The 23,202-nt window shown below is 42.1% G+C and overlaps 1 protein-coding gene across 3 annotated transcripts in view; it reads right to left on the bottom strand.

Moving 5' to 3' along the window:
• LOC125983042 (A disintegrin and metalloproteinase with thrombospondin motifs 2) overlaps positions 1–22,590 on the bottom strand; it is an 85,468-nt gene extending 62,878 nt beyond the window's left edge. Inside the window, exons 1-2 of one of the 3 annotated variants that reach the window (XM_068650306.1) lie at positions 22,458–22,590; positions 19,698–20,122 (exon numbers count right to left, since the gene is read on the bottom strand). In XM_068650306.1, the coding sequence (XP_068506407.1) occupies positions 19,698–20,078 (381 nt within the window). In that variant the 5' untranslated portion in view covers positions 20,079–20,122; positions 22,458–22,590. Of the gene's footprint in view, positions 1–19,697; positions 20,123–21,480; positions 21,730–22,457 lie in introns of those variants that run through there. The other 2 variants (XM_049743908.2, XM_049743915.2) reach the window with 2 other exon arrangements.
• Between the last annotated feature and the right edge of the window lie 612 nt (positions 22,591–23,202).

Genomic DNA, 23,202 nt, shown 5'->3' with positions numbered 1-23,202 from the left:
AACTTATTTACTTCTCACAAAAACTTGCACTGCTTCTCATTTTCATGCCAATTTCAATTGCAAGCTATTCGTCCCTTGTGACCGAACACAGTCTTTTTGTGGTAACACAAACATAGAGTAGAATTATGCATGTACCAAAACAGACAAAAACACAAAAATAAAAGTTGTGTGAAGAGAAACAATTGGTAGGATGCATACAAGCAGCATGCAGCTGGAATTTGGATTTTCCAAAACGTCAAATAACTAATGGGACTTTGCAGTGTTAGGAAGGAGAAACGTGCTTCTGAAGGCACCTTGGACAAATGCTCAAAATGCTCTTCTCTTAACAACTTTTTTTTTTTTTTGTTCTCTACTCTGTGTTTGGCACATATGGCACGAGGCTGTTTGTCAGTAGTACAAATATGAGCAATTAGTCATTCTCAGTAGTAAACAGGCTTAAAACAGTTGGTAGCAGCTTTCACATTTCAAAAAGATGACAAATGCATTATGGTGGGAACACTCCACCAGGTTTGCAAACACACAAGAAATCAAAACACCGTCAGTTGGATATGTTAGCCTACATATGGAGACTAGGTCAAGTTTTAAAATGAAGACATCCTCCCATGGAAGTGTTTGCAGGCCTATACGCCAACGTGACAAGAGAACTTCCGCTTTGTGTAGTTAAGTTGCTTTGTCTCGCCCCCTCAGCCACCTGCCTGTTATGCAGTGATGTGAGTCGGCCTGCTGATAGTAAAATCGAAACCATTTGGATGCTTATAGAGCATTCCACTGCTGTACACAGACATGCAACTCCGAGGACTCTCAGAGGTCAGTCCACATCTCAATAGTCACACTAACAATGTGTTAATAACTCAAAACACTGTCTCGAATATCGTTTCCCATTGAAATGAATCAAAATATTTGGGATGTTTGTTCGTGAAACACTATGTTTGTACAAGGTGCAAAAACATACTTTCTTGCAATGAAAGGCTTAGAAAAGGTTGGAAATTGTAGCCTTGACAAGTACAACAATGTATTTTCCTCAGCGTGTCAGAATATCCCATCATATGGACATTAAGAATATTTCCCATTCTTTCCCGCTGACCAGCACATTAATGATTTGCCGCATTCTTGGGGCATCTCGCTGGAAGAATGCTAAGTATGGCCGTCCTTGTACAGAAAAGTGGCAAGGATTAGCATAGTTTAGATGCCATTCCGCCATCATAGTCTCAAGTGGCCAACGCAGCTCCACACGGACTTCGCTGGGCAGCTTCAAAGAATATTTTAAACACACATGCACACAGGCGCACGCATGCACGCACGCACGCACACACACACACAAACGCGTGCACTCACTTATGGTTGCAAGTGAATGGTACAAAATATGAAAAGCGAGTAGCAGATATCTGACGCCTCCAGTGCTAGGCAACCAGTAATTAAATGCCTTCATTAGGTCAAATATTTGATTAAGAGGAACCTGAGGGGAACTCGAGTAATGACCCCCTTTGCTAAAATTCAAAGGTGGAGAGGAAGAGGGGCTTTAATGGGAAAATGAGAACATGTCAAGCTTGCTGGATTGAAAGTAGGCACACTGGTTACGAGACTGTTCAAAATAAGGGGGCGGGTCTACTGAATATATCTCACACATCATCACGCAGTGTCTGGATAGCGACCGTGTGTTCTTGAAAGAAGTCATAAAGGCTGGCCGCAGCATATTGCTAATGTGTTGCCAAAGGCGGGCCAGGCCTGGCCAGGGGAATCTCACTTTTGTGGACACACTATGTGCATGTTCTACAGACGAGTGAACATCTCTGGCCTCCACATCAACCCACTTTGGGAAACTGCTCGTGTTTCTTCTAGCCTGAGTGATTGTGTCTGTGAGTCCTTGTGCTGAAAACTCACATAACAGAAGGCGATTCACCTTAAAAACAGGAGGAAAATAAGCTTTCTGTTTTAGTATTAGTCGGAGTTATTTTGCTCAGAAATCTTGGTAGGGACTCTCTACCAAGTCAGAAAACCCGACCTGTTACAGAAATGTGATTATGAAATGTAATGCACTGCGGTAGGTAACATTGTGGAGAAAATGGCAAGCCAAAGTATTTTAGGCATTTTTTTAGAGATATTAATCATTTTTAAAATGTAAAAGTCAATAATAATTGGAATGATTCTATTTTTCTTATATCGAGAGCAAAAAGCAGCAAATCATCCATTTCTTGTGTCGTTTCTATCTAAATTTAGCAATCATTCAACAAATTCATTTTAACACCTAATGTGACCAGGGTAATAATTTCAAGCATCACGGCTCTAGACTGCCCCTAAATGGGGGTATTTCCCCCCCACAACTTTTTTTTTTAAATTTACTTGCGCACGTGTGACTAAACAATTTGCAGATTTTTTTCCTTTTTTGGTAATTCATGAGTGTTTTTTGTTGCTGACAAACATCTGCACCATGCAGTGTACCAGTTAATATGGAATGGAAATATGATTATTTACTTTGCAATTTGTAATTAATGTGGACCCCTAAATTTTCTAATTGCCCTGCCTAAATTTTCAGTTTAGGTGCCACTCTGCTCCTAGTGGAAAGAAAGGCAATTCCTTAAATTGACAATTTCAGGGGGGGCCTAGTTGTGAGGTCATGATAAACCATATTTTACAATGTGATTTGGTCTCACACACACACATACACACGCACAAATTTTTTTTCATATAAGGCCCAGTGAACTGCACTTCTATTAACCACTGCAAACACAATTTATACTATGAATGCATTATATTGTATATGATAACGTTCTGTTAAATAATACTTTTTGTGTAAAATGAAATTTGAAAATGGGAAATGTCAGGAAACCTTGTTCTCTATATTTCACAATGTTAATTATCCTATTGATAATCATATCTTTACACCTAAAGTGGCCTTGCTATGGATGTAGATATGTATGCAGCACTGGCCTTGATGCCGTGTTGATCCAAGAAAGCAATTGCTGTTGATGAAGCACAATTATTTGGCAATAAATCTCACAGAGAGGCATAGCTCGTGTGGCCTCACAGGCCCACAGGGACAGCTAATGTAGTTCAGACAGCAAAGCCTACAGAAACAACGCTCCCTTTAAATGAGCTGGTGGTTTAATGTTAATTAATGAATTAATTAAATTCAATTAATTAATTTATGCATGCTGGTAAGGTGAGGTACCTGCACCGAAATGCTTCGATTTCGCATTACGCAGAGCTCTCCCTAATTGCCCCCCACCCTACGGTGTAAGTGTGCATGCCTGTGAGTGTGTGTTTTTTGAATGCCAACGCCGTCATCAAAGGATACGTCAAACTGAAGGCTCAGGCGGAGGCTGCTATGGGGATCTCAGACACACGCACACACGCTAAGCTTTCATATCACGCCCTGGCAACGCCCACTGACTGCAGCACATCTCCGCCAGTATCACCAAGGTTACCAGCAGTAGCCAGGGATACCATCGGAGCCGCCTGTGAAAATTTAGAGAATGGGTGTGGCACGGCTAAGTCTTTATGCCACAACAAATTCACTGTACATCCAGGCTTTTGTTTTGCGAGATACTTAAAGTTCAGCTTTCAACAAACTAAATATTTAGCAAATGAAATAACTTCACTGACTGACACAAGCTTTCTGTGCATTCAATGTGAAGAAACTACATTACGTCTCTACATTTGACCTTATTAGCAGGGTGGGCTTTACAATACCGCAATGGTAGTGCTATGCGTATCAAAGGTGAACGTGTCGACTGGTTATTGACAATTGCGGTACTAGCTACTCTCATTACACTTCTTTGCATACCACTGGCACTAATCTAAGGTGTGTGCCCATGCATTAGTCTGCGAGTCCATTAGCCGCAATGAGCGAATTGAATTCATTAGCTTTTAAAAGGAACCCAAATTAAAGAGCGGTGTTTCCATGACAAAGTAGGGCCTCGGCTAGCGCCCATGCATCCACAGCGCTTGTGCACAAATTGAGAAAAAATATTCGTGGGCATGCTCCACAAGCTTCAATCTCTCAGTCTGGAGAGGTGCATGCGTGTGTGCGTGCATGTGCTACCCCAGAGAAAAGATTGCTCCCCTCGTTGGGTTTCAAAAACACTCGGAATATTTGGATCATCCAGCTGAGTGATGAGAACAAAAACAAACAGATGTACAAGTGATTTTTTTTTTCTTTTGCTCTGTAATCCGGCATTCATGCTGTGTGGGGCATTTAGGAAACACTCGTTTTTTCCTTCTTCTCTTAATTTAACATGAGCTAACCATGTCACTATTTTTTATTTTATTTTACAGGCCAAATTGTGGCTCATGTTTACAGTAGTTTAAGAAACAGAAGTGCATCCAGGGGTGGACTGGCAATTGGGAGGACAGGCTGCTGCCTGAAGCGGGTGTAGCGAACAAAGAAATCAAGCAAACGGTGCATGATCCCCCCCCCCGTCGCCATCTCCCACAGGCCCCCATCTGTCAAGTGCCTACTCCTATGGCAAGTCGTCAAGTCTTTCAAGGTAAAGCACTTAAATATTCATTTTAAATTTTGCATTATTTGTTATGGGGGAAAAAACGATTCTACTGATCTGTTCGACCTATTAACGAATTAAGTTCATAAGTAAAGGTTTCACTGTATATGATCAAAATGACTACTTTCATGAAATAAATTGTTGTGGGCAAAGAAAACATGACAAAAAAGTGTAATTTCACCACTTCTTACAAATTATGTAGTTAGCAGTGTTTGTGGAGACCTGGCAAAATCACCTGCAAAGAAATGACATAAAATGACAAGAACACATTTCAATAGACTCATTGTACAGGTATGTGTGCAAATTTTTGATAACCTATAATAAGACCCCAGAGTTAAAAGAAAAAAAAAAAGCCAGTTTCCCGTCCATTTGCAATGTGTGAGACAGTCTGCGTACATAACGGGGGAAACCAAAGTCAGTATGACATACAAGTGTGAGAAACGTCCTCATGTCTCATGTCCACATTCACCTGGAGAAAACAAGAGAGAATTACAACTCTCCCTTACTGACTGGTTCAATTTTTTAACAGTGTGTATACAGTGTCAATCCGCTGCAGTGTAACGGCCAAGAGTATGCAGTCATCCTCGGAGGCCCACGTCAGACGAGGAGCCATTGCTCAGATATATGGAGCCATATGCTTGAATATGGCAGGCAGGTAAAACAGAAGGATTTTAATCAAACACCAAAGCGTCACTGGAAAACCTGTCATCGGTTCTCTTCAAATACGACAATGCAGGAATTTATTATGACATGACTTGTTTTTTTTTTAATCTACCATGAAATGGAAAACACGTGTTCCCACTCTGCAAATATAATCATTACATCGCTATCTGCGGCACTTAAACTGAGGGAGGGAAATACTGGAAAAGCACTTACTGAGCATACTGCCGCTGACAGCTGACCCTCGCATACGGTATGTGGTCCGACAGGTCTAATCACACTAACCTATATCTTAAAATGCGGAGACAGTATTGAGAATGTCATGAGAGCACATTCAAAAATACAGTTGGAACTGGAATTTCTCATACTGTAAAGGAGCTCCAATGCAAGCTTACTCAGACACATCTGAAGGTATTTTTTTTTTTCCAAGATAGATTCAAATGTCCACATCTGCATGAGCATGCGTGTTGTGTTGAGTCTTGTGTTGGCGATATCATCCTTACCGTGTTAAAAATCACAACTGTATTATTTGGATAAATTACACAGAACGATATTAATACTTGCGCTTTTTCCAAATATAATAAGACGATAAGATTTAACCAACACGTTTGACCTCTTAGTTCCACACCACTATAAATTACAAGGGTAATGACAAATATATTGTTGCATGAATTACTACAAATGCGAGTATCATTATCTGTGTAAAGGCAAAACCTTTGACACTACAGCCACTCATTAATTTGTGCAAATGCACCTAACGGTGTTGCTTCAAAAACATTGCACGGGTCAACATTGCAAATTTTAAGACCGTGTCCCTCAAAATAATTTGAAGCTGATTCAAAAACATCCCTCAACCTTTTCTGAAGCAGATTTTAAAAGAACTGCATTTTTTAAATTTTGCTGGCGCATTTTTGAAATATTTTCATTTCTTTGTTTGACCTATAAAAGGTTGGTCAATACGAATTTTATGATGTGTTGTAATTTATAGCTATGTTTCAGCAAAGAAATTCTCCCTGTTGCTGAACCTAATTTTGAATTCATACAAATTATTAAATGAATTAAACTATTATATATTTATGTTATTATTATTATTTTTATTATTATTATAATTAGTAGTAGTAGTAGTAGTAGTAGTAGTATGAAAACCAGATGGTCTCAAGAAAAAACAATGTCAGATTTGGAATCAGCGTAAAAAAAAAAATCATATACATAGCTTTACTTGCAGCTTGGATCTAAAATAACTTTGTAAAAATGTGAGGACCAGTGTTATCATTTTAATCATGCTAAGGTGAAAGACTTTGGGTTCTATTTTCGTGACTGGCACAAGTCTAGCGCCTCTGTAGAGGAGGAATAGACAGGGTGTTGGTAATTTTGCACACCGGTGCAAGACGAGGGTATTTAAAAAAAGGACAGCTTGCGCCATTAAGGGTGTGAACACAACTTTATTCACTGCCAGTTTGAATCGCCCCTCTCATTTACATCACAAAAGGACACATCTCTTTTTTTGGAAAAGGACGCAGCGATCCATGTGTGACCTGAGCATTGTCGCTGCACTTGGCCAGTGTAGTAACAAATAACATGGGAGTACCTTAGCTGGTGCGGCATATAGTCTGGAATTTACGGTCGTCTTATAACATGTCAACAACCGTGTGTTTAAGTTTGCGGAGAATCTAACCGGATGTGACAATTAAATCAGATGGACGTGTTGCCTTTGCAACAGCACCAGCCGCTATAAGTGATCACAGACCGGCAAGAAAGTCCAAAGCCCCTCGGCACTATGCTGCCTACACTCTGCTACACATAGAGAAGAAATAGATTTATATTGCGTGTCCTTAGAGGAAACTTGGCAACAGAAAAATAAAAGAGGAGCTATCAAACTGGCAATCACTGGGGAATCCCTACACTTTCTAACAAATAAATATGGGCTAGTGCACCCATAACATCCTCAGAAATATTCTGGCTCCACACAGAGACACGCACACGCACGTCTGCACCCAGCGTGCAGGAGGACACTGTAATTCCCATCCATTCGAGTTGGACCAGAGATTTCATCTAGAGGGGAAACACCAGGCTCCTCTATTGCCACCAATTACTGGGGCTTGGAAGCAAAGTCAATGGCCACAGTTTAATACAATCACATCATCTCGGAGGAAATCAGACCCTTTTCGCCTCCGCTTTGAGCGCTCTGCTGCCAAGCGGGCTTCAGCAAAAGCCACTTAAAGTGCAAGAGAGCGAAAATGACTCAAGCTCTTTGTTGAAAGGGGATTTTGTGCAATTTTGTCCTGCGCATCATCTAATACTTTTATGGGGAAATGTCCGACACATCATTGTTAAGTTTGCTTGAATACGTTTAAAAGAAGCCTTCACGTATACGTTGTCCGTCTGTGCGCGTGTCGTTCATGCAGGCTATTTTCTCGGAGCTCACATGCATTGCCATTATACATCAGCCAGCGCGTGGCTGTGTCAAAAAGCCTGCCTTCCCCTCCGCCATAACTCATAGTTACCTCCTGTAACCAAATTATACCTCAGCCCCCATCTCAACCATTCCCTGGTCTCATAGACGCTGAGGAATGAGCTCCAGCGATGTGAGAAGAGACGGACGGTCACATGTGGAACACACTCAGGTCTATTCTGGAAAACATCAGTCATTTTTATGACTGCTCATCATAGGTATCACACAAATAGAAGCTACTTTTGGTTAAAATCACACAAGACGATGAAGTGCAAAAAGTTGAAAGAGATGAACAAAACTACCATCATTTTGTGGAAACAGAAAGACATCATTTCTGGGAAAGGCACATTTGTATTACATCACACCATCTGCAAAATTCTTATTTATTCTTCTTACCAATGTCAATTTTGACCAAAAGTCTTTCTTGCCAATGATGACATCGTCCGCCTTGCAAATGTATTAAATGGCTAACTCTTCAACTGCGGCAAGTCAAACTGAAAGCAACAACAATACTGATAAAAAAGATATTTTTTCCATGCAGCGTGTGTCTTTTTAAACAGAAACAAGTGTTTAATCCAATATGGTTACGAATGCACACTGGGCTCGCAAGTCGTATCAGTAGATAGACAACAACAGCTTGCGAATCAGTTGGGACTACGGCCAATACACTGGGATGGAACGTAGAAAGTTCAAAAGAAATGAAAAGGGTTCTAAACCTTCACCTCACGTCAACTTTTCCTGCCTGCAAAGCTCCCACCCCATCAACATTCTTCACTGATTGGTTGAGTTATTCTATATAAGGTGTCAAGTGGCATGGTGGTACAAGATGGTATAAAATTGGGTATCGAATTTGGCCCAGGCACATTGGCTATTCCAAAATTTCACCAGGAGATGGTGTTAAAGCTTGACATAGAGGTGACCTGATGGAAACTAACAAATCTAATAAATTAAATTGTTAGCAATTGGAGGACACGACCTGTTCAAACACGTAGCAATGCACAATTTTGGAATATGAGTTTGCTATGCCATAGTTTTAAGATGTAACAGCTTGACCAATATCAATATAAATGTTTAAGTTAGAAGAACGCATTATTATGGCTAAGTATGATTATGTGTGAAGATTGATCTTTACTAGACAAGATATATATGATTTTAATGTTGCAATGTTTTATCCAATCTGTATTTAACATTGCTGTTCCATCGATACATGAATGTATTAAGTTGTGGGGAGACAAAAGAGGTTGTTTGTTACACTATTGGAATCGACCAGATATTCACCTAGATATTCGTATGACCTGGTGCTAGGATTCTGACCTTTCACCTAGGTATTCTTATGACCTGGTGCTGGGATTCTGACCTTTCACCTAGATATTCTTATGACCTGGTGTTGAGATTCTGACCTTTCACCTAGATATTCTTATGACCTGGTGCAGGGAGTCTGACCTTTCACCTACATATTCCGATGAGGTAATGCCAGAAGCCTATAAATATGTTGTCCTGACACAGAGCGAGGCGGTTCTTCCTAGTCAGGGCAATGGCCGTGACGCTGCCCGGTGTAAAGAACGCTGTTTAGACGAAGATGGATTTTTCATTCTTTTTGAGATTGAACCAAAATCTACTAAAATGAACTTCCAGAGTCTTCGAATTGGACTTTGGCAAAGTTTAAGCTTCGAATTGGACATTGTCAAATTTTAAACTTCGAGGAAGGCAGAGAAGACAGTCGCTTCGGGCAGAAAGGGGAAGGCGCCAATGTTACGGCGTTGGCTAAGCTCCACATGGCCAGACCTTTCCTTCTTTTTTAAACAGAATTCGGATTTTGGAACAAAGGAGAGCCGATCACTCGACTTGTTCAACCAAATAGAATTTTACACCTTTTGTTTCCTCTTTTGTTCTGAGACGGGTGAGTGTTGTTTTTTTCTCGACTTGTAATTCTTTTGCTTGCTTATTCATTAAATTTCTTCTTAATCCTTAATTCGGTTATCGGTTATTTCGTATTAACTATGTTGAGCATGGTTTTATATGCAGTAATTAGAACTTTAAATTTTCTTTATTTCCCTATCATAGTCATTCTTTAAATCCGTTCAATTATTTTTAAAGTGAAGACAGCTTTAATCCTTACCATCAGGAATTGTCAGATCTGGTTCAAAGTAGTTATCTTGAGCTCAGCTAGGGCGAGTGCGCTCTAGTAAATCAACGAATCCCTTCAGTCTTACCAAAGACAGATAAATTCATCCGAGCGATAACAAATGCTTCAAATCAAAAATGGGGAAGGAGCCGCTGGTAAAAAGGGCGCGGTCATCTTTATTCCGGGCCTCAAGTGGTTACTCTGCACCGGTTTCAGAGTGACTGTAAAAGGGATTGGCGTCCTAAAAAGAACAAATTAATTCTGTCCGAATTGATATCTTAGAGGCGGTTAGACTCGGACGAATCTTTCCCCGCCCCGACCTGGAAACTCTCGTCTCCCTAGGAGGACTGCGTTAACAGCAGCAGGGTCAAAGGGGAGTTTAACCCTTTAAATGGAGGGTCGGGTCACTTACGGTCGATAAGTGCGAATTTGACAAAGGTGATTGGATGAATCGGGGAAGAAAGAGGAAGAAGAGCACTGATTAAGGCGGTTGGTGAGGATTTTGGGATCCCGCACAAAATCGGACGAGTCCGTCGATTGTAGCAGAAGCTCAAAACAAGAGTCGATGACAATCGCAAAATAGGCTCTTTGACATTGGCAAAGAATATTTGGCAGTTGCACATCCAACGTAATCCCACAAATGCACATTCCTTACAAATGTGGCACCATTTAATTAAACAGGCTTTCCAATGGTATATGCCAAGAAGCCTTGTTACAACCAAAAAAATAATCTAACAAAGACAAATGGCCTTTATATTTTGTCCTGTTTTTCAGAATACGTAACATTTGGATGGTTTTTTTTTTTGCCAGTTACATGGTGTGTTCACTGTTAAGGTTGACAAATGATCTTGATCGTATGATTATTTTGGGATCCCGCACAAAATCGGACGAGTCCGTCGATTGTAGCAGAAGCTCAAAACAAGAGTCGATGACAATCGCAAAATAGGCTCTTTGACATTGGCAAAGAATATTTGGCAGTTGCACATCCAACATAATCCCACAAATGCACATTCCTTACAAATGTGGCACCATTTAATTAAACAGGCTTTCCAATGGTATATGCCAAGAAGCCTTGTTACAACCAAAAAAATAATCTAACAAAGACAAATGGCCTTTATATTTTGTCCTGTTTTTCAGAATACGTAACATTTGGATGTTTTTTTTTTTTTTTTTTTTGCCAGTTACATGGTGTGTTCACTGTTAAGGTTGACAAATGATCTTGATCGTATGATTATGTTGGAATGTAGAATATATTGATTAACCAGTTGCTGAGGGGAACAATCAGACTTCTTCTGTTCCCACATCGGAAACAAAGTGCTAAGACCGCTGCACTGGTTGATCAGCTGCAGAGGAAGCAATCAAAGTTGTTCTGTTTCCCCCAACGTCGTAAAACACCCCCTGCTCTGATTTGACCAGAGGCCGGGGGTTCACCAAACCTGTCCACTCTCACCCCCTCCCTGTTTTCTCTCAATAAATATGCCCTTGCAAGAGATCTAAGTCAGACTGCCTTCAAGCATTACTGTACCACACAGTGTGCAGATGGCTTTGTCCGCTTGCAGGCATAACATGGCCAAACTGTCTCACGTGTGGTTCTTGCAAAAAAGTGAGAGTAAGCAACACTCTAACATTCACGTTTAGTGAACAGAAATGCATGCAGATTTTCCACCACCCATCCAGTGTGTAAAATACATACATGGGATGAGGAGAAAAAAACAGAAGGAAGTAGATGGTGGATTCGTGCTGTCAAGCAGGATAAAACAAAACTAGAGACAGGGGGTTCTGTCAGATCACATCAGACTCACACCCACCCAGTGCGTAGAGGAGAAAAAGCAAAGCATGAACACGACAGCATTTATTGTCGCCCGACAGATTATAATGGAGAACGGCTGCTCTGTCCTGTTCCTCAATTAGTCTTTCCTCTCCAGTGTGCCTCATTTCAATTGTGTCTCATTCCTCATCCCTCACATCTTCCACTCTCATCTCACTGTGGTGCCACTCTGCCTGATTGGGCCGCATCTGGGACTCATGTGGCGTATTCCTGCGTGGGTTGGAGCCTCTAGAATACGGCCAAGGTGCTGGGAGGAGCGGAGGGAGGTGGTGAGGCAACGGATTAAAGATGAATTGTGGAGCAACGCCACAATAAGTCTCTTCTACCAAGTTTGTCTGTGTCTCGATGTTAAAATGTGTTAGAAAAAGGAAAGTGCAGAATTAGAGAGAGAGAGAGAGAGAGAGAGAGAGAGAGAGAGAGAGAGAGAGAGAGAGAGAGAGAGAGAGAGAGAGAGAGAGAGAGAGAGAGAGAGAGAGTTTTATTTTAAATGAAAAAAAAAATCAAATTATTAATCATTGTTAATTATTAATTTTATTAAAATAAAATTACATTTATTTTTAAATATTATGATATTAAATATGGTGTATTTCAGGAGTGCTCGCTTAAAAAATGGGGAATAAAGTCAAGTAAACTACAACTCTCAAATAACTGTTGACCCTTATTATTCAGAAAGGCTACACAGTACAAAATAACAAAATAAATACATTTAAAAAACAAAAGTTCATGTATGCAATTAATTGGTGAAGACAAAAATATAGGATTTTTTGCTATAATTTTAGTTTTACAAATGTAAAGTAAAATTTGCTTTAGTTGCTTTGTAAAGCAGTGTTATTTTATTTTGTTGGGAAAGATGTTTTTTTTTTTTCCAACTGCAGTTTTAGTTATTTTGTTAACAATAAAACCAAGTAGTGTGCATCATTTTGCCTCTATTACTTCAATCCCAAATAATTGATGCAATTCATATTGATCAATTAATCTGTTTTGCTTTAATATACGCTATAGCCAAACCGTCGTTAAAACAGATTACATAATGCTAAAACGCGTTTGTATACACTGGCAGATGATCAGTTTCACCATCATCAAAGCACAAGAGGTGCATTTCTTTGTTTCTGCTGCTTCACTCCAACCCCCACAGTCAGTTATTACGACGCATTATATAATATATTGCATATTCCGGTTCCTTGTGTACTGGCATCAAAAAACAACAACATATTACAGTAGAAGACGGAATTTGATTGTTTCGCTCTTGCAGGAAAAACAAAGCAAGCAGGAAGGTGTGAGGTTCTGTGAGGAGGTGCAATTGTGAACCAGGCTTCTCTTCAAGCCCCGTGGCAAAACCAACACATAACTCATTACACTGGACTTGGCGGTGCTGTTTTCTAAGTGCAATGGACTCAAGCATGCACTTATCTAGTAAAAGTGACTGGCTGACATGAAATATCCATGATCTGTCCGAGATGCGCCTGAGCTGAGCTTCACAAAGCCAGGAAGTGAGCGACCTGCTACAGTAACAACCATCCATTGTCCACTTTATGATGCTTCTGTCTTTCTTATACGGTGTGTGTGTTGCGCATCACCCTCCTTCAGGATTAACAAACGTGTTCATTCAATGTTTTGTGTCTGAGGACGAAAACATTGGAAGGAGTCAAAGCTCTGAGAAGATGATGGCTGCGAGATAAAATAGTGTCAAAAGGGAGTTGGACACCAATTGTGTGACTGGGAGAATGTTTGCAAGATTCTGCAGCTGCAGGCCCTATTAGTAAGAGAAACGCTGATGTTGGCTAGCATCGATCAGCTCCTGCATGGCCCCGCAGCCTGAGGGACTGACTTGACTGGCCGGGTGATTGACTGACTGGCGGATCGGTGTCTGTGGGAAAGACTACAATTCCATACCTGAGCCCTGTTCTATTCTTGTCCAAATCTGAAACAAGGTCTTTTTCAGTGTCATACTAAAATGACATCACACGTATTCCCCCCTATCATCATGGGGATTCCGCTGTTTTATTTTCTCAAGTGAAACCTGTTATTTCCCCCACTCAGACAATCTAAGCCATCACTTTTTCAATGACAGAGCGCCGGAGGAAAGGGAGGCGAGGGGGCTGGTTAAGTGCACTGAGTGAGCGGCAGTAATCACAGCTCTGGTAAAAGCACTCCTTAGCTCTATTCAGCGCTCCTCAGAATGGGCCAGCTCTCTCCCCCTCTCTTCCTCTGTTTCTGTCTGTCTGATAATAGCTCCAGATTGAATAATTGTGTGTTTGAGTGAGCTACACTGCAGGGTGGAACCTGCAATCAGATACCGAGAACACTAATCGCTCTCTCGCAGTCATGCCTCGGCAGCCTCGCGCTCTCCAAACCGGGCTCTCCCTTCAGCACCGCGCAGTACTCACTCCTCCACCCCAGCCCCGTACACGACCGACAGCCGGGAGGTCTAGGGTCAATAACGTGTGCGCGCAGTGCTGTAATTGATGTCATCATTTCAAGTTGAGCTGATTACAATTGAGAGCTGCTTATCATGCGACCTGGGGTGGAATAACACACCGCGGGGCCCGGCGAGCCGCCACGCTTGACCGACCTTAACTGCCAGGCTTGCCGGATAGATGGAGGGATGGATGGCTTGGCTCAGCGAAAGGATGTCTTGTCAATTGAATCCTAATGCTGCGGTAATGACTGAGAGTGTTCCCGGAGCATGGCTGGTATAAGAGTCTGTGACACTGTCATTTTGCGTATTCTTGTCATATTTTTATGATTGGCCGTACCTTCTGTCAACACACGATTAAAGCCTCTGCTACCAGTGGCAGCGTGTGCATGTTCACTACAAGGACAAGCACATGATTAAAGAAAGTGAACTGAATATGCTTTTGAATCTATATTGACAACCATGAATCGATCGGGACTTCATCCTTAAATATTTTATGCATGCTTTCGATCGCTGGAACGGTTTTTGGGAAGATAAATCAACCATTCAACCACTGAAAGCTACCGGAAAGATTTTTTTGCCAGACGACCAGAGTAAAGCACACATCGGTCAATGAATCACCATATTATGACACTCGTTGACACTTATCGAGAGAAAGCGGGCGATAACTTTGACCCTTTGTGCCACTTATGATTTGCTTCAAGAACAATGTTGCAGCTGAAAATAGACAAAGACTGCTCAAGAAAAGAACACCGTCTCTTGCATAGTCTGTCTTTTAAACTGAATCCGTGGGTGATGGGCCCAGAAAAAAAAACTGTCTGCTACATGCTTTTCCCTCTACTGTCATTTTGTGTTTTTATAGCATCATTAGGAGAGTGCTGCAACTGGCAGAGGAACGAGGAAGAGAAACTTGTCAATGATCCTTCAAAAAGTTGAGCACTATTTTTTTGTTTAATATCTGTCTTCATTTGTCTAGCAATATTGGGATGACTGTATGTTTGTGAGAAATGCAATCCAGAAAACATACAATGCTGTCTTACAATACAAGTTGAATTGGCTGCGTGACAGCACTCCAAACTGAAAATACTCATATCTCAAATCATCTATCCCTATTGAAATTTATTACAGAAAACTAACACTCGATGGACAATTTGATGTCATTTAAGTTCCCGTGGGTGGTAGAGAAGAGTCTGAAAATGGCTGGCATTGTTAATTACATTGTCTATATGTGTTGCCGCAGTATTTGTGATTAAATATCTGTTAAAACACTGCCACATAGATGCTATTAGTTAGCTTGTCTACAGTGTTTGACCATGCGTTATATTTTCTTTTCATTCATTTCATCTTCCGGACCGCTTATCCTCACGAGGCTTGCGGGCGTGCTGGAGCCTGTCTCAGCATTCTTTGGACGGAGGGCGGGGTACACTCTGAATTGGTCGCCAGCCAATCGCAGGGCACACAACCAATTACAATATGTTGTGCATGCCTTATTTGGCAGAGTGAAACTGGGACAGAGGAATGTTGCTTTGACAGTGTGATCACATGTCAGTCCACCTGATATTTTCTATAGCAGTGACTACTGAAGGTGTGTTCTTGAAGGTGTTTGTCAAAGATGTAAAACATCCAGGTGTGCGTCCCCCTGGAAATTAGGTCTCAAGCTCAGGAATGACAGGTACCGAACTTCATATGAGACATGAGGACCCCTTCTCACCCAGCTGAACCTCATTTGCAGCCTGCTTTCATGCACCTCAGCTCAACCTTTATGACCCCCTGTTCCCACGCTAACGTGGCTACCCTATCATTTGCTACAACCCAATGATTATCTCAGGAGTTGTGGCAGCAGTAGCACACACATATGTGGATGCATGGCAGTTGGCAAAATTATATTGACGAGAGGGTCTCCCAGATTAATTTTCTACTTTTGTGGAAAGATCAGGTCTATACAGTCTCTCCATGTCCAACAATTTCTGAGTGTGGTTAAGACGGAGCATAAAATCCTGTTTTGGACAACTGCTATTGCTAGGCGTGGTTCAAAATATTTACTGTTCTTCGTGACGGGCTTATTCCTTTTGTTGTTTTTGTCAAGTTTTTATCATCATTCATTCATCATCCGAACTTCTTATCAGGTCGCCAACCAATCGCCCACATAGCCAAACAACCATTCACACTCACAATCACACCTACAGACAACTCGGAGTGGGCTACTATGCATGTCTTTTGGGAGGAAATGTGGGAGAAAACCCACGCAGGCACGGGGAGAACATGCAAACTCCACACAGGAAGGCCGAGCCGGAATCGAACCTCTGAACTGAGGTGGACGTGCTAACCAGTGATCCACTGTGCTGCCCATCATTGCTATTATTCAGTAGTAGTAGTAATTTACATAGATTGTGCCAGAATCTGCATTAAAAAAAAAAGCCGCCATGGTTTGTTTTAAGTCATCATATAATGCAAGCGGTACGACAAACCACAAAGTATGTTCCAAATATCATATTGTATATTCTAACCCAGCCACAGCATAGACATTGCAGCACACAATTTAAATACTAAATCCCACCCCTAAAACCGCACAAAGATATACTCTTCCCTTGTGGCCACAAAGGATTTTCTGTATCCTCTAGCAATTGCAACCCATGGCTTTGCATTTGTACACAAACCACAGTTTAATTTTAATGCTGCACATCAAAGACTAAAAGTACATGTGCTCGCCCCACACAGCCCATTTTCAATACTGCACAGTGTTTTGCCTCCTCACAACCAACCCAGCTGATCACAGTTGCATGTTGTATGAATCCAATTCCCTTCCAGGGTCACTCAGCCGTCCAAAGATTCTCCCTTGCGCCCTTCTCGGCTCTGCATCTGAAACTTTTGGACCTGAACCAACAGGGCAGGGAAACTCAGGGTCACTGAATAAGGGGACACAGTTGTTCAAGTGGCGGCTATGAGGCTATACTGGGTTTTAAAAAAAGCAAGATCTGGTTGACACAGTTTGGCGGTACTTCTTTGCATGCCTGCAGAGGCTAATGGGTGATGACATAAGTTGCTCAGGGACAGGGAGAAACAAATTAAACACAAGTGGACAGCACTCTGGATTATTGCGATAGTTGGGGTTATACTGTAGATAGTGCAGCTGCAGCTTTGATTAAACGTCCTTAAAAATGACAGCAACAAAATTTGTCGTTAATTTAACATTGTGGTTTGTAGAGATAGGTATGTCCATTTAAAATCTTATTTGCAGCTATTTATTATTAAGTGTAATCACATTTTGTTTCAATATGGTCTTAAGTGGTGTCAAAGCTTTTAAGATGCCCGAGCTGTCAATATGCGATAAACGCATGGGTGATGACAGGCCAACAATTGTGGAACTATGCTTCAAACGTGTCTCTTGCCAAAGCGGGGCAGTCAGCCGCTTGACAAGCTCATCCGTTATCCCAATCGGATCACACTTTGACAGTAGCCTTTCCTCCAAATTGCCGAAAGGCCCCGCGATGGCAGGCCGGAGCAAGCAGCGGCAATGAGCTGCCGCTGGCTGGTGTCATGCTGAATGGGCATGTCAGGTCTGTGTTGTCCTGGCTCCCTGCCTGCTCCCTCAGATGCTTGCTCGCTCACTCCCCAGCGTCCTCAGTCCTAAACGGATCCAGTTGCCTCTGCTCAGCTCTAGTGGTGGGCTGGTCTGACTGACTAATAAGCAGTCTCCCGCTAAGGGGATCTTCTCCTCATGATCTCATATTGACTCAACACATTACATGGCACCTACTGTATAACCACTCAGTGGACAAAACTACAATGGTAAGAATAAACATTATTAAATAACACCTTTCTGACAGTGCCAATCAAAACTCAGCACCCATCTATGAGATTATCACTTTTTTTTTTTTTTTTTTTTTTTAATCAGTGTTATTTTGGGACACAGTTCCAAACCAGATGTATTGCAAATATATGGACAAAATAGCACGTAGAAATTTCTCTAAATTATAAAGTGCATTACAAATGAAATGTGTTATCAGTATTATTATATAAATCTGTGCAAAATACAAACTCTTGATATTTAATTTTTCATGATGGAGTTCTCAAATGATGTACCTACTATAAAAGCTCCACTATTCAAGAGCAAACAAGAAAATAACCACATATTGCTAATTGTTTTTGTCAGTGGTCTTTTTTGGATGGCACAAAACTGCTGAAAATCAAACCAACGTTGAGCATTAAGAACTTGTTTCATGCATTTTTTTCCCACACAAAATTCAACTCACACAAGATTTTAATATTATTGATGTGCTACATTTGTCGTGCATATCAGTCAAAATCAGTCAACAATTATTAGGCCTCCTCATGTTATAGTATAAGGCAGTATAAGGCAAGCACAACTAAGCTATGTCTGCCATTTAGTGGTGATTGGTGATAATTCAATGTATACACAAACAGCGGAGCCTTGCTCTTCACGAGGGATAGGGACTCGCAAATAAAGAAAATTAGTGTATAATTGAGGCCAATTGAAATGCATTGCACAAAAAGAGCAAGTGGGTACAATTGTACATATATACACACACACACACACACACACACACAAACACACACACAATCCGTTCCAGAAGGCTGTTCGAGAAGTGAATCGTTCGAATTCCGAATCATGTTTTCCCATTACAAATAATGGAAAAAACTTTAATCTGTTCCAAGGAAAATAAAAACGCCTTTTTTAAGCATTTTTTCATTTGCACATTTTTGTCCGATCGCGCAACCGTAGCGCGACGCCGACCGCGCAACTGCACCGCGCTGGTCGCATTATTGTGACAGAGCCGTCGCTGAAATTTAGAAAATATTTTTAAAGTCCTGATGTACTTTCCAAAATTTAAGTGGACATTAGTGCGCAGGGTCCGATCGCGCAACCGCAGCGCGCCAGGCGCTCACTGTCGCATTGCTTTGCTTTGCCCTGCGCACTGAGGTCCATTTAAATTTTGGAAAGTACATTAGGACTTTAAAAATATTTTCTAAATTTCAGCGACGGCTCTGTCACAATAATGCAACCAGCGCGGTGCAGTTGCGCGATCAGCGACGCGCTACGGTTGCGCGTTCGGCGGTGCGCTGCAGTTGCACGATTGGACAAAAATGCGCAAATGAAAAAATGCTTAAAAAAGGTATTATTTTTTTTTGCTTGGAACGGATTAAATTTGTTTCAATTATTTGTAATGGGAAACATGATTCGTAATTCGAACAATTCACTTCCCGAACAGCCTTCTGGAACGAATTGTGGTCGAAAACCGAGGCTCCATCCATCCATACATACATACATACATACATACATATATATATATATATACATATATATATATATATATATATATATATATATATATATATATATATATATATATATATATATATATATATATATATATATATATATATATATATAAAATATTAAACTGAATCTTCATATGATTCGTTCAGACCCTAATAGCCAACTTTCAATTCATTGGCAAACCTCCAAACGCCTGCCAGGAAGCAGCCAGGAAAAAAAATCCATCCCAGTGACCTGTAAATATTATGAAGGAAGCTTAATTGTCTACTGCTGTGATTGGTTGTTTTACTTTCAGGAAGATCAAGTGTGCAGAGCAGCAGAATGACACCTTGGTAACAGTGACAGGATCAAGAACACATATCCTGATTTTTCCATCCCGTAAACACACCATTAAAATAGCAAGAGGCCAAGTACTCACCAAGCCATCGCAGTTGCTGATTGCTACGGTGGCTCCTGGCGTGTCTGTGATGTCACCCACATACAAGCAGTCGTCTTGCAGCGTCTCAAAGTGCTGCGTGCTATCGTTGTCGTCGCGCCACTCCATCTTTGCTCCGGGGGCCACCAGCCTGGCGTTGTGGCGCAGGCGCAGGTGGAACTCTCGGCCGAAGACGGTGACGTTGTAGTAGAGCCTTTCCCGGCGGGCCGCCGGCTCTCGGTCTTCGCCTGCTCCTCTCGGTCCTTCCCACTCTTCATTGCCTCCTCCTACCTCCCTCTTCTGGCGCCTACGGGGCTGCCCTCCTGCTATACGGGCTGCCGAGACAGCATGCGACAGGAAGTGGCCCTCCGCATCCACACTCATCGGCCTCACCAGTCCATACTCCCCCAGGACATGCTGCAGGGAGTCTGAGAGAAGGACACAGGGGCAAAGAGGTGAGCGTGTGATTGAGGGAGTCACAATGCACATGGAAAGACCAGATTGATCATGACAGATGAGAAGACCCAAAAAAAGAAAAAGGTGCATAAACAGGAGAGCAGGTTGACATGGGAAAAGAAAGAAATGGGAGGGAAAATAAGGGATTAAAGAAATGTCAAGCATGCTGAGGAATGCTTTCTTCCATCCAAGATGTGTCAAATGGTGAGCAATAATTAATAAAGGGAATGAAAGGTGCAGGCCTTACACACACACACACACACACACACACACACAAACACACACACACGTGCACGCACGCACGCACGCACACACACAGACACACACACACAGAGTCACAGCCTTATAAACCCGGAGGCAAACTCGTGCAGGGAGGCAGGCTACATGTTTGGAAAAGGCAGCCTCAGCAGAGCGCACTGCGCTCCTGACACCTTCTGTGCCCTTCCACCATCAACAGGGATGCCAGTGTGAGACCGAGGTGCTAACTGCAGCTCTCTCGCACAGCTTTCTCGCTGTCAGGCATCTTAAGATGAGAAAAGATATTTCTAAAAGCCCCACAGATAGGGGAAAAAAATAAATAAAGCAAAATCCACAATTCCATTATTGGGTGGTATTCTCGTCAACACATAATGAATATTCATTGCTGCATCGTAACCATGAGCGAGACAAGCACTATTAACGTGTACATTTTTTTGCATTGGGCAATGTTTTCATTTACCACGTGACTGTGACATGCAAGTTTTGGGGGATGCCCCACAAACACAAACGCTTGCCCACATACACAAGAAGCACACGCAAGCAGCAGCAGCAGCATTTCAAGTGATCCTCAGGTGCCCTTGCTTTGACTGTCAATCTTCAACATGTACAGTCTTTAAAAAAGTTTGCAGGAAGGCAATACACTAAGCACGCACAACAATATTTTCACCACCCCGTGTTGGAGAATGATTTGATAATAGTGTAATCAATATGCTGACATCCGACTCCAGAGTCCTGTGACAAATCGATAGATGCGGTGCACATCATCTAAGAGTTGTGTTTTCCCCCCTCTGCTAAATCCGCTCGTGTAACGATGCTTTAGATGGCCCGAGGAAAAAATCAACACGCCGCCCGGGGACCTTTCTAAAGTCTCCGCAATTAAGCGCCGCAAGCAGGACACGCAGAAGTTGTTTGCAAAAATTGCATGGCTCAAAGCAAACAAGCACGCCCGCGTTAGAGCTTCTGTGCTCCACCGGGGGAGTTTCCATGTGTAGAGAGAGAGAGATGAGCCGATGGGACAGACAACAATGTAAACACCGGCCACGTTTCCCCCCGCGCCGCTGTACGTACGTACCAACGCTACTGGCGATGTAAAGGCCGCTGGTGTGCAGCAGAAAGGCCGATAGAACGATTAGGACAGTAAATCCAGGCGAGAGACCCATGGCAGCTCCGAACTGCGCAGGTGAGAGAGTGGGACTCTGGGCTCCAGTGTGGTGAAGTTCCCCAGCCTGGCGCGACCAGCCACGCCACGACAGCAACAGCACAGCAGCCCGCAACAAGACTGCCAAGTGCACCGGGAGAGACGGAGCTCTCCTCCCGTCTCTCTCTCTCTCTCTCTCTCTCTCTCTCTCTCTCTCTCTCTCTCTCTCTCTCTCTCTCTCTCTCTCTCTCTCTCTCTCTCTCTCTCTCTCTCTCTCCTCCACTCCCACTCTCCCTCCTCTCTCACACTATCAACTCCTCTTTATCTTGGCGAGTCCCCCACCCCACTCCATGGAGTGCACTCACACAACCAGGCAAAATACACACTTACAGGTGTGTTGGCCCTAGGCCGGCCCGCAGAGAGAAGACGTCTGGGGATCATCAAGAACGACCCCACCACCACCTTCCCTAGTACTGTGCACGAATGAGTCGTAAATTGCTCACTGTTCGATTGGGCATTGCAAATTAATAATCGATTGGTAATTTACGGACTCGAATTAGATGGTGTGACGTCATCGGAGCAGCTGTTTTGTTGTCAGCGCTCGTCCTCTGACAGTTCGACACAATTTGCAATTGAGGTGCTTAAAACTAAGAAACACCACTTCCTACAAATGTAGCGAGGAGGTGACATACTGTTCCATGTTTGCATTCTTTCTAAACTCAATGCATTGACTCTGTGCAGTGTATCGATGGTTTTTCCTTTTCTGCTCGCCTGTCACGCATTTGGGAAAGCCATCAAAAAGAATTTGATCACTTGAATGAGGGAGGACACAAGCGCTTGTTAGCTTCGCGTTAACAATCAAATAGATCAACACAGGCAAATGGATTTAAAATTGGACCCAAAACAATTACCAAGTCAGAAGGTTGGGAGACCACCCAGAGATCTACCGCTGGTCAGTGTATCGCGAGGGATCGTGGAAATTAAACTTTTCCGTCTGCATCGACTTTGAATGCCCTGTCAGAGGTTGGGTTTGGCTGCAACAGCGCCCCCCGTGAGGCTCACCAGCAGCAGCAGCAGCCAGAGAGGCAAGTCTCACAAATTCAGAGCGGTTATTCTGCGGCTTCTTTAAACTATATATTACATCCCTGTAATTGTGGCCCATGTCATTTTATTAATAATTTCTTTTTTTTTTTTATTGCATGGTAAGATGTTTAATGAATAAATAGATTTTGTCATGCCGTTATTTTTTAGAAAGGGAAAAATATTTCTTTTTATAGCCACTTCAGTAGATTTTATGACAGTGAAATTTTCTTTTTTTTTTTGTACATTTTTAAAAGATCCTGAAGGAAAAAATCTAAGGTTGACGTTTTCATTAACTAAGTAGTTGTGCATATTCTAGTTTTCATTAGCATTCATTTAAATATTATTTTCATAACTCCTCATTATGAAAAGATATAACCTGCTATTCCCTTTTAAATTTTACCTCGCTTGACCTGAAAGCACATCCACCTCACAGCTGTTGGCATTTGAATCTCTGCATACCTGAATGGAGTATGCATGTCCTCCCTCTGCTGATGTGAGTTTTCTTTGGGACCCTTGAAACATTCCAAAAACAAGCATTTTAGGTTAATTGAAGGTTTGCGTGGCGACCAGTGC

Source organism: Syngnathus scovelli, chromosome 1 (assembly GCF_024217435.2).
Source record: "Syngnathus scovelli strain Florida chromosome 1, RoL_Ssco_1.2, whole genome shotgun sequence".
Lineage (NCBI taxonomy): Eukaryota > Metazoa > Chordata > Actinopteri > Syngnathiformes > Syngnathidae > Syngnathus > Syngnathus scovelli.
Note: the sequence above shows the minus strand (reverse complement) of the source record. Positions and strands in the feature narration are given on the sequence as shown.